At 35.8% G+C, this 12,530-nt stretch overlaps 2 protein-coding genes across 2 annotated transcripts; both read right to left on the reverse strand.

Moving 5' to 3' along the window:
• Positions 1 to 2,302: 2,302 nt before the first annotated feature.
• CBG18704 lies at positions 2,303 to 6,577 on the reverse strand (the record flags this gene model as incomplete). Its single annotated transcript, XM_002640494.2, has 6 exons — positions 2,303 to 2,427; positions 3,036 to 3,300; positions 4,247 to 4,599; positions 6,222 to 6,375; positions 6,422 to 6,513; positions 6,565 to 6,577. 6 exons carry the CDS (start codon positions 6,575 to 6,577, stop codon positions 2,303 to 2,305), a joined length of 1,002 nt encoding a protein of 333 aa, XP_002640540.2.
• A 2,175-nt stretch (positions 6,578 to 8,752) lies between these two features.
• Positions 8,753 to 9,108, reverse strand: CBG25411 (the record flags this gene model as incomplete). Its single annotated transcript, XM_045241299.1, has 2 exons — positions 8,753 to 8,951; positions 8,999 to 9,108. The coding sequence occupies 2 exons, from the start codon at positions 9,106 to 9,108 to the stop codon at positions 8,753 to 8,755; spliced, it is 309 nt and encodes a 102-aa protein (XP_045100122.1).
• Positions 9,109 to 12,530: the final 3,422 nt, after the last annotated feature.

Below are 12,530 nucleotides of genomic sequence, written 5' to 3' on the forward strand. Positions count from 1 at the left end.
TTTCAACGGCGTTTTTCGGGGATTTCCGATTTCTTTCGAATTTTTTCGCAATAATATTCGGAAGATAGATAACTTTTGAAACATTTTAATACAAAAAAATTTTAGTCGGATTCCCCTTTTAATAGAAAATTTGTTTTTTTGCAAAAAGAAAAAAATTGAGAAAAAAAATGCTCAGATCCGATTATAGATTATCCAAAACTAGAAAAAAAACACAATTTTCTTTTTTTAAAGAATGCGAGATATTTTTTTCGAAAAAGTAAAAAAAAGCTAAAAATAAGAAAACCGAGAAACTCCATGAATTTTTTAAGAAGCGGAAAGTTTTTTTTTGCCATTTTTTGCTTTAAAAATAGATTTTCAGCGAAAATTTTGATGAAATTCTACTAAAATTTGAAATTAAAAATCAAAAAAGTATGGAAAATATAAGAATTTCCGAGTTTTAGAATTTTAGAATTCTGGAATTTCAGAATTTTTGAAATTCCAGCTAACAAAAAAACAGAAACTTCTAGAACAAACTAAATTCTGAAGATGTGAGCATCTTTTAAAGGTGAAAATGAGCAATGCGAGAGATAGAGAGACGCAGAGAAATGGAAGAAAACTGAAACGGCGGGGAGAAAATGAAGAAGAAGATGGAACCACCCTCTAATGAGATGAGTTTTTTTTCTTTTTTCTCCATTTCCACTTTCTCCTCCTTCATTTTCATCTTCATTTTCTACTTACACACACTTCAGCTTCTTTTTTTGCTACATGGGAATTCAGGGATTTCCATGAACCTGTAATAGAAGGACCTACACAGTCCGGTTTGAGCTTAATTATCTCGGTTCCTGTGAAAGATATCAAAAAGTGGTCAGCTGATATAATGTTAGTTGTTTTATGATAAACATTTTTTCAATTGACTATTTTTTCATATCTTTCATAGGAACCGAGATAAATTGGTTCAAAGTTGACAAGTTGACGCTTGCTGGCTGAGCCACACGGGGACTGCGGACCTCTTACCTTTAACTCAAGTTATCTCGGTTACTGTAAGAGATATCAAAAATTTGTCAACTGATAAATTGTTTATCATAATATCACCAACATTTTATCAGTTGACAAATTCTTGATATCTCTACCGGAAATTGAGATAATTGAGCTCAAAGTGCACATATAGGATTGTCTTTCGAGCACTTAGCACCCACCTCAAATAACCCAAAAATGACATTTTTAGGTCCACACAAAATATTAAAGTTTTGAACCCTGAGAGAATTGAACTTTAGTATTGTAGACTATATATTTTTGTGACAAAACCCATTGAGCCATGTGGGACACTTTTTTGAAAATCACTATTTTTGGTGAGGTTTTTGGTACACTGACAACTTTGAGCCAATTTATCTAGGTTACTGTAAGAGATATCAAGAAGTGGTCGACTGACAAAATGTTTACCATAATGTCAGCAACATTTTATCAGTTTACAACTTTTTGATATCTTTTACAGGAACCCAGATAATGGAGCTTAAAGTGTGCAAGTATGAGTGTGATGCAACTAGCTGGCTATGCGTGGCGCGCATTTCCAGCCCAGTTATCTCGGTTCCTGTGAAAGATATAAAAAAGTGGTCAACTGATAAAATGTTGGTCATTTTGTGATAAACATTTTATCAGTTGACAAATTTTCGATATCTGTCACTGGAACCGAGATAATAGAGCTCTAACTGAGCGCGGCTCGGTCGACGCCGCACGCAGCCAAGAAATTCAGATGGGAATTTTTGGAAATTCGAACAATCGAATCTGATAAAAACAGGAATTTTCGAGCATTTCAGATATTCTAAAAATTAAAAGTTCAAAGTTATTGAAATTCGAAAATCCCAGAAAATTTCGAATTCATAAAAACTCAGGAATCAAGGAAAAAAAGAAAAGATCCATAGAACAATAATTCATCAGACTTTCAAAAAATCTGGACAACACAATACGAAAAATGCGAAAATTGGTTGATATCAGGGCGGCGATAAAAATAAAGTCAAATTGAGGCGGTGAAAAATCGGCGGCAAATTCAAATTTTTTGAAAATGAGTCAGAAGGGTGGGTGTGTGTGTGGCCTAGAAAACCCCAGAAACCCGGCCACTTTCAGCCGATTTTCAGAGAAAAAATAAAAATTGAAAAATTGAGATTTTTAATATCATCCGGGTGTACTGTAGGAAAAAAGAGCCGGAGAAAAAAAAGTGAGATTCAGAGAAAAGACAGAATGACAAGGAATCGGCTAAAACGCGATTTAATTGGGCAATTAAAGGAGTGATTAGGCATATTGGAATTTCAAAAAATTCAAAAGAAATTTAGCAATTCTCCAAATCGAATCGGACACTTTTGCGTCGACCGCATTCTACAGAAGCCTTGTCTTCTTCGTGTGCGGTGGCAATGATGCTACGTTTGATGCCACGTGGCGTCCGTCTGAAATCCGCTGGAAAACGGTTAGAAATCGGTTGAAAATTGAGCAAAATCGAGTGATTTTGAGCAAAGGTACAACAATTTGAAATTTGCAGGCCTAGAATACTTCTAGTGGCCTTGAAATCCAAAATCAGGCCGTGGCAATGTTCCGATCGGTTTTAGCTCGACAAGAGATTCAAAATAAGTATAAACAAGCCTAGATTTGGTAATGTTTAGCAAACGCGCTCTAATGCTAAAATGGTCATAGCACACTCAGTTTTTGCTCAATTTGAATGCACACTAGTTCAAATGGTTTCTCTTGTCGTGTAAGCTTTAAAATGACTAGAAACTCGGCTAGATTTAATTTCGCCATATCTCATTCAGTGTTAGCTCAATTCGAATACAAATTTGTGCAAATTGTTTCACGAGTCGTGAGCTACACATTAAGCATAAAGAAGCCTAGATTTGGTGGGTTTTAGCAAACGCGCTCTAATAATAAAATGTTCATAACTCACTCAGTTCCTGCTTAATTTGAATAAAAACTAGTTCAAATGGTTTCTCTTGTCGTAAGCTTCAAAATGAGTACAAACACGCCTAGATTTGGTTATGGTCAGCAAACGCGCTCCAATGCAAAAAACTCACTATTCAAGCTATCCCCATTTGCCGTCTTCTTTTTCAAAACTTCTTTCTCCTGCTTCTCTTCCTCCAGAATCTCTTTTTTGACCTCTTTTTCTGTAGAATCCCCCATTCTGGCGATAATTCCACGTAGATCATGATTCGATTCATCGAATAAGTGCTGAATTTGACTACGAGCCACTCGAGTGTCCATTTCAGCATATTTGGGTTCTTTCGAGACGACGCGATAGAATTTTTCGAATTCTTCGATTTCCGTTTCACTATCCGAATTCTGGAAATGCTGTTTTTTTGGTAATTGGTCTCTATCTGTGTGTCCGGATGTCCGGATGGAGCTAGAGCACCTATTTTTGGACCAAAAAAGTGAATTTTGACTTTTTTTCAGATTTTCTGCCAAAAAAGTTGGAAAATTGAAGTTTTTGATACAAGTAAAAGTTGTATTAAAAAGCAAAAAATCGAAAAAAAAAGATTTTTCTTCGATTTTTTTGCAAAATTTTCAGACCTTTTTAGGTTTTTCAGCTATTTTTAAAGGTTCTTATTCGATTTTTCCGAAGTTTTTCGTCTGAAATTTGATGGAACGGTTCTTGATTACTGTAGAAAACATTGTAGTTTGTAGTTTATTTTGTGAAAACAAACCCACGTCGAATTTCGACATGATTGTGTTCGTGAGAAAAAAAAAACTACAAACTACAAAATTTTCTACAGTAATCTACAGTAATCCAACACCGTTCCATCGAATTTCAGGCGAAATAATTCGAAAAAATCGAAAAACAAATTTCGAAAATAGCTGAAAAACATAAAAAGGCCTAAACATTTTGCAAAAAAATCAAAGAAAAAATACAGTTCTCTTTCGAAAAATCACAAAAAAAAAATGAAAATTTTATGAAAAATCGAATATTTCGGTTCTTCAAAATTGAGCCGAAACTGACTTTTTGGCTCAACAAATTCGATTTTTTTTAAAATTTTTAACCTACCGTAAAACCTGCAATAGAAGGGCTTTAATACTGACAAGTTTGAGCACAATTATCTCGGTTCCTGTGAAAGATATCAAAAATCTGTCAACTGACAAAGTTTTTCATAAAATGACCAACATTTTATCAGTTGACCACTTTTTGGTATCTCTTACAGGGACCGAGATAATTAAGCTCAAACTTGACATTGTTGGGGCCCTTCTATTACAGGTTTTACGGTAATTGTTCATTTTCCTTACAATTTCTCACCTTCTGCTCGATTTTCTCATTTATTCTTGGAATCAATCCTTGTGACTTCCCAATCAATTGATCAATTCGTTCTAATTGATTCTCATTCAATTCCTCCGAATATTTCTTCTCAAATCTCATCAATCCATTTACATATTCCTGTACTTGATCCCTCCATGAAATCAAATATTCCAGAATTCGTGGTGTGGATTTTGCCACTTTCTCGTATTCCATAATTTTCTCTTCTGGTGATAAACTGGAATCTGGGAAGATGTGATCGACGAGTTTTGTGGCTGGAGGGCGAGGGAAATCGGGAAAGAACTCGAATGATTGGATGGATGTGGTACATTGGGTCAGGATTTCCAGAAGAGTCACTGAAATTGGGGTTTTCTAGATTCAAAAATAAACTTTTTGGACCAAAAATGATGAAAATGAGTCATTTTGAGCCGAAAATGACTTTTTTGGAATTTTTGGAATCAATTTTAGAAAGTTCCAAAATTTCTGATTTTTTCTGAAAATCTGAATTTCTAATTTTCAGAAATTCAGAAATTAAGAAATTTAGGAATTCAAAAATTCGGAAATTCAAAAATTCAGAAATTAGGAAATTCAGGTATTCAGGAATTCAAAAATGCGGAAATCCAGAATTTTCGAAAATCTGAAATCCAGGTATCCAGAAACTCAAAAATTCTAAAATTTTTTTCTAAAAACTCTAAAAAATTCTAAAAACTCTAAAAAATTCTAAAAACTCTAAAATTCTAAAAAAATGAAAAATTCTAAATATTTCAGGAATTTTGGAATATGAAATTCAGATTTTTTTGTAGAATTCGAAAGTAAAATCAGAAAAAAATGGAATCATCATTGATTTTTTGGTTTTTTTCGTCTGAAAATGACTGAAAATAACTGGAAACAAGCTGAAAATCGTCAGAAACAAATCAAAAACCCCATAAAATCAGTAAGAATTGCTCAAAAATGACCAGATGGTTCATTTTTGAAATTTTGGTCATTTTTGGCTCAAAATGACTCACTTATCTTCATTACTATTTGAATTCTCGCCAAAACTGGAAAACCCGAAAATTAGCGGTTTTTTGCGATTTCTCGAGAGAAAAATGGAATTTTTCTCCGATTTTTTGCAAAATTTTTAGACCTTTTCAGGTTTTTCAGCTACTTTTGAAGATTCTTTTTCGATTTTTCCAGTTTTTATTGTCTGAAATTCGATGGAACGGTGTTTGATTACTGTAGAAAACTTGTAGTTTGTAGTTTTTTTTGCAAATACAATCCTGTTTCGACATTCGGCATGGGTTTGTTTTCGAAAAATAAACTACAAACTATTACTCTCGTCCGAAATCAATGCACGTTGCGGCCGAAAATTTACTCGAAATCACATCGTCGGTCGCACAGCGAAAAAACAAATTGATGCATGCGCCTTTAAATACCGTACCTCGGACGCTTTTTATTTTGGGCCCTATTTGGCTGTTTTTTTCTATTTTATAAGAAGAATAAATTAAAGATTTATAAGAATTAGACAAAATTAGACAGAAATAAGCGAAAAAGTGAGAGAGAAAAGGCAAAAATTCGATAAATATAGAGGTACTGTATTAAAGGCGCGTGCAATCATTTGAAAAATACAGTAGGGTTCTCTCCGTGGGAGCTAAGCTCCGCCCACCGTTGTTTTCTCGGCCGCAACGTGCATTGATTTCGGAAAAGAGAAATACAAGATTTTCTACAGTAATCTACAGTAATCAAACAGCGTTCCATAAAATTTCAGACACAAAAAAAAATCGAAAAAGAATCTTCAAAAATAGCGGAAAAAACTAAAAAAGTCTAAAAAGTTCGCGAAAAATCGGAGAAAAAACGCAAAAATCATTAATTTTTCAGAGTTTTGGCGGGAATTCAAAAATAGATTCCAGAATTTTCCAGAAGCTTTCAGAAATGGACGAGAACTGAGATTTTTTCGATTTTTTTTTTTGCAGAATTTCCATCAATTCTCATTACATACTAATTGGAATTTCTCTGAACATTGGCACTGCCAACAGTGTGTTTTTCTCCAATTCCTGCACTAATTCCTTATGGGTCTCCTCAAAATCCGGCGCAATTTCCGCCAATTTTTCCAGCGAATACCCCAGAAACTCTTCGGAAGCATTTGATTCATCCTGCAAATTTTTATGCGATTTTAAAAAGAAATTTTGAAATATTTACTTCGAAAAATTTCTTAATCTCCCATGCCGACACTTTGATGGGTGTCTTGTGCAAGTGTCTTCGAATCAACGCGTCTGGAGACATTTCGTCGTCTGAAAATCAATAAATTTTGTTGAAAAACGTCGAAAATTCCGAGAAATTACCTTTTAGATCCATTTTAGAGGAACGAATGCGAGAAAGTGATAAGAGAAAAGGTGGGGAACCGTGCGGCAGAGTTGCGGAAATTGTGCGCAGGGGTTGCAAGTTGGAGGCTCCGCCCACTTTTTAGCGAATTTCTCGTTGAAAAAAAGCGAAAATCGCTGAAAATAGATGAAAAAAAGTTGTTTTCGTGTTATAAACTGAAGAATATTTTTTTTTTAAATTTTCAGGTCACAAATATTGAAAATATAGCCGAAAATCGCTGGAAAAAAATATTGAAAAGTGGTTTTTCTTGTTAAAATTGTTTTCAAATGGAAAATGATAGTTTTAGGTCAAAAATGTTGTAAATATAAGCGAAAATATAGGTAAAAGTTCGAGAAAATCAGGAAAACTGAACAAATTTTTTTTGATTTTCTGGATGAAATTGGAGAAGAACAAATGAAAAAAGCTGATGAAAATTTTTTAATTTTCTGGGAATCCGCCTAAAAAGAGTTTTGTAAAAAATTTAGGCCAAAAAAAACGAGAAATTTCGGCACAAGTCTTCCCAAATTTCTGAGCATTTTTCTATACGAAATTTGGATTTCTGCCTTCTCTTCTCGGGCGGTAACTAATGGAAACTGCAAAATGCAGAAGAGTAAGCGAATTGAAAACTAGGGAAGCTCACAAAATCAAAATAATATATACTAATAAGAGGATTACTGAAATATGAGAGCATTGAGGGGAGGGGAAAATGGATAATGAGGGAGTTGCTAGAATGTTATGTTTGGGTGAGAAGTAAGGTGGAGAGGAGGGTTGAAGGGAGAAAGTTGAAAAATAGCTGAAAAAACATTTTTTTTTTTCTGTTTTATTTATTTTCTCATTGTTGAAAAAAATTGATGAAAGGAGGGTTCTGATTTGTATGAAAGTAGAGATTTTATTCAAATAAAAAAAATCGGTCGAACAGGGATCACTTATCATTATTTATTAAATCTAATCAAATTGGATTTTTAAGTTGAAAAAAATGATCAAATTTCAATGTGCATAGAGTAAGGGGGGGGGGGGATTCAGTGAGAAGCAAATCAGCAAATTGCTGGTTTTTTCCTTATAGGAGGAAGAAAAACCAGTAATTTGCTCCGATTGCCGGAGTTTTCTAGGTCATTCCTTGTCCTCGTGGAGCTACACGACCAGTCTGAACGAGACCCAAGCAGGAAAAAATTCCATGCGCCTTTAATGTTGAAGCGATTTGCAGCTCAAAAATTGAAGGCGCATGGAATGTTTTCCTGCTTGGGTCTCGCTTAGACTGGTCGTGTAGTTCCACGAAGACAAGTCATGGCCTAAAAAAACTCCGGAAATCGACCCCAGCAAACTGCTGATTTGCATACTTGCGACCGGGAACTTGCCGGGTTCTTCGCGGGCCTTGCCATAGTTTCTTTCAGAAGCAATATTTTTACATCAACTAACTTAGATCTGATAGAACTTGGCGAGTACTACAAAATGATACTATTTAGAAAACTGTGGCTTGTCTATGAACAAAGCATACATGTGGATGACCGGGTCGGGCCGAGCCGGGCCGGCCCGCCTGCCTGCCTCAAAACCCTCGGCCCGCCTAGAACAACTTTTCGAAAATTTTACTTTTCAACTGTGCCAAAATATTTTTAATAGCAAAAATATTAATCCAAATGCATACAACCATCCGAGAAAGTCAATTTAATTGAATTTTTAGCAAAAAAATCAAACTTCATTAAGTCAAGGATGAAAAAATTTCGAAATTTTCAAAAAGCGGGCTGGCCATGTGTAATTTTTTCCGGCCCGGCCCGGCCCGCTTTCAGAAAAATCCCGGCCATGGCCCCGCCCAGCCGCCCCCTGTCCGGCCCGCGGGCAGGCCATCTTTAACACAAGTATGGAACAAAGTTACAAGTCATAAAGTGGCCGGGCCGGGCATTGGTTTTTTGGCTGTAACTTTGTTCATAGACAAGACACAGTTTTCCAAATAACATCATTTTGTAACATTCGCCGAGTTCTATCATCTGTAATTTAGTTGGTCAAAAAATATTGATTTTAAAAGAAGCTATGGCAGATCCCGCAAAGGCCCGGTCACAAGTATGCTGATTTGCTTCTTATTGAGTAACCCCCATAATAGAGCCAGAACCTTGGTTAACGTGTCAAGCAACATAAAAAAGCAAACAAGGAAAACACAGTTACAAAAAGTGTCGATTATGAAAGTCTAGAATTCCAATCAAACATGAAGAATATATCCCTCTCCACTTTCACAGAGGCAATCAATCCATCAGATTCTCTCACTATATCGAATGCATTCGTGCAGTTCAGCAAATCGAAATTGAAACAATCGAGATCAAAGTAATTTGAGAATTGAGGACCACTGAATTCTTCGAACTGGAAAACTCTTCCAAGTCTGTAACAACATTATGGTGTTGAGTTCGGTGAATAGAAATAACTTACGGTGCACTTTGAACATATCTAGCTGGTCTCTTCTTTGGATCCCATCTTCTGGTCTGGATTCCATCAAATAATATGTCTTCCCTAATACCATTATAACTAGCAATTATCATTGTTTCCAAGTTGGTATTGTCGCTGTACAACCAGTGTTTCAAACATGAATTCAAATGTTGTGTTGTATTCTCGTGTATATAAATAAAAGCATTTTTCCCTTTGAATCAAGTAAATTGGTGTGCATGAACCCATCGACTCGAAATCAATACATTTGGGATGTTCCAAAGTTTTGAGTCATCTCCCAAAAATCCTTTGATATACTGATAACGTACAGACAAACGCTGAATGTCAGCCTTCTCAAAAAGCTTTTCTGCAATTGTGGGATCCATGGGATTCACTTCATCACGGCAAGTTTGTATATAGAGACCCTTGATTGTTAGAGATTCGGGGAGATCTGAGAGATCATTTAAATTCAATATCATTTCCAAATCGGGAGTTGTCCGGAATAGTTCTACACAATATTTCTGAATTTCCATCGGCCATTTCTTCATTAGATGCTTTTCGAAGTATAAAGTTGGAATTCCAGATTTTGGATCAACGAAGTACTGAAAAAAATATTAGAATCATCTACATTATCCGTGATTTTCGGCTATTTTGACCGGTTTCACGAGTCTGGAGCTGTGTCGGATCGCTTCGAAAATCATGGAGAGGGTAAAACAGACCTTGATTGTAAACTTTGCTTTTACCAAATTTTTCATAAATTCCTTCTGTTTTCCGATTCCCGAAAGACATCTTTTTTCAAGTTTTCAGTACGAAATCGGAAATTAGCTGGAAAACTAGGAATTTCCAAAGATTCTATGAGTACACAGTTTTGAATCTAGGTCTGTTTTACATCCTCCAAAATTTTCAAAGTGATTGTAAACTTGTCAGGAGAGTTCCAGGCTCCTGAAAATAGCTGAAAATCAACTGAAAATACGTATCAATTCTAGTTTGCTCTAGCTCAATTTTGAAATTTTTTGAAAATTTCCGGATTACTGTAGTAGGTCTAACTGTCCGCAAACATTGCGAAAATGTCATTTTGAACAGCTTTCGACGCCAAATTGGTCGAAACTCACGAATTGAGCTTGAAATCTCGAAATTTCAAAAATTCAGTGTTCGCGTTCTTTCGAAGCTACAGTAATCCAAAACTGATGACAAATGCGAAAAACAGGAAAGGAAAATGTTCGGAAACTTGACAGCTCGAGTCTCCTGAATATCGCCGAAACGACCGAAAATGGGACCCAACAATGTAAAGTTTGAGTTCAATTACCGCGGCTCCTATAAGAGATATCAAAAATGTGTCAACTGATGAAATGTTTGTGATATTATGATAAACAATTTATGAGTTAGGAACTTTTTTATATCTTTCACAGGAACTGAGGTTAATTGGCTCAAAGTTGACGGTTTGTTTGAGCTTCTATTAGAGAAAATACGGGGATTTTCAGTCATTCGAAGAGACCTGGCAGAATATTTAAAACAAAGATTTTGACAAACAGAGCCGATTGAAACTGTGAGCAAGGCTGCGCAGGAGCGAAAAGTGGAATCGTTACGGTAGCCGAACAAAGAAGCACATACTACCGCAGGCTACCGTAAACACTCTGACAGAAGGCCACCCACAAAAAACCAATTTTGAGCCCATATATCTCGATTTCTGTCGAAGATAACAAAAAGTAGTTACTGTCAAAACGTTTATCATATTATGAAAAGTATTTTGCCAGTTGACTTCTTTTTGATTTCTTTCACAGGAATCGAGATACCGTATTTCCTCTAATAGAAGCCCCGACACAGGTGATTCGCGAACAATCCGTTACGGATTCTCCGCCATTCGCGCGCGGATGAAATAGGAATCGTATACGGACCGTACGCGAATCCGTAACGGATCCGTTTGCAACTTATTTCTTGAAAACCCCCGCCGTTCCTTTTTTCAGTTTCTATTATTTTTTGCTGAGTTTTCATGATAGTTGTATACATGTATTCAACAATTTATTAGGACAACATGTAAAAGAAAGAAAAAACATCAGAAGTACAACATTAAGTTCGAAAATTTATCAAAACCCTGCTTTTTTGGGTTGTTGAACGACCATCCAAAACGAAAAGAGATCTGCAAAAAATTTGGGAATCTTTCAGAACATGTAGCATACTGATCACCTATTACTTATATCCTTTTTTGCTTTTGGGTTCCAATGTTTTTCTCGTTTTTAACGTTGGAATCGGCTTGCTCTATAGATGTCCATTGCTGAAAAGTGGAAAAGTCATTGTTTCGAAAATTAGCGTATTTTATACTTACATTCGTCAAGCATCTTTCCTGGAGCAAACGCGAGCATCGAATCAATCATTTTCGGTCATTTTGCTCACGAAAAGGTTAAGTGATACCTATAACAAAACCTGTGTTTCGAAGAATAAATTTGTGTTACAAACCTTTTTTCCTTGTAGAATCGTCTTTCGAAAAAAAATCATCGTCAAAAATCAACATATTTGCCAGGAAAAGTGAGAGAAAACGGCAAAAAATAGGTTTAAAATGCAAATAAATGATGCAAAAATATGATGGAAGAGGTAAGAGAAAGCTAGTCCCTCACAACTCGGCCATCCGTAACGGATTCGTTCGCGAATGCGCAAGGGAACTATCTCTCGACCTCCAGCTGCATCCGTATCCGGTCCGTTCGCGAACTCCGTATCCTGTCCGATTGCGAATGTTGAAAAAACGGATCCGTTCGCGAACTCAGATTCGCGAAACTGTCCGTAACGGACCCATTACGGATAGAAAACCTAGTGGACACCGAAACGGATCCGTTCGCATTTTACCTGTGGATGGGCTTCTATTTTTCAACCTCTTTCTCAGGGTGGGCTTATACTAGAGGAGGGATTCAATTAGAGGGTGAGCCTCTATTTTTCAACAATTGATTTTTTTTAAAAATTGGGTTCAAAAATCAGAAATTTGTCAATTCGGAAGTTAGGAATTTTGAAATTCGGTGTTTTTTTTTCAATTCGAAGTTTTCCTTCTACAATTCGAAACTCCAAATTTCGGAATTTATGAAATTCTGAGATTCCAGAATCTCAAAATTCAATATTTAGGAACTCTGTGGATGAGAAATTGAGAAATTTAAAAATTGAGAAAAAGCCCATGGGCTTCTATTAGAGGGTGGGCTTCAAATAGAGGTGGGTTTCTATTAGAGGAAATACGGTATATAGGTTCAAAGTTGACTGCTCGGGTTGCCTTCTATCAAAATGTTTAAAGGTGGTGTACGGTGAAATTTTTTATTGCATCAAAATGTGCAGAAATGCATGTAGATTGACATAAAAATAAAGAAAAAATTCAAAAAAAATTCCTTCGGCGAGAAAAACGCATCGAAAAATACGCTGAAAGCCCTTAGGGACGAGTTTTTTTCTAGGCCGCCCGGTGAGTAAAAGCGCGCGAATTCAAACTTTTAAAATGTTTTCGCTCGTTTTCACTTTTTTTTCGGTTTTTTCAAGAGTTTTCTAGGTTTTTGTCAATTTTTCTTCC

Source organism: Caenorhabditis briggsae (assembly GCF_000004555.2).
Source record: "Caenorhabditis briggsae complete genome, chrI, whole genome shotgun sequence".
NCBI classification, from domain to species: Eukaryota; Metazoa; Nematoda; class Chromadorea; order Rhabditida; family Rhabditidae; genus Caenorhabditis; species Caenorhabditis briggsae.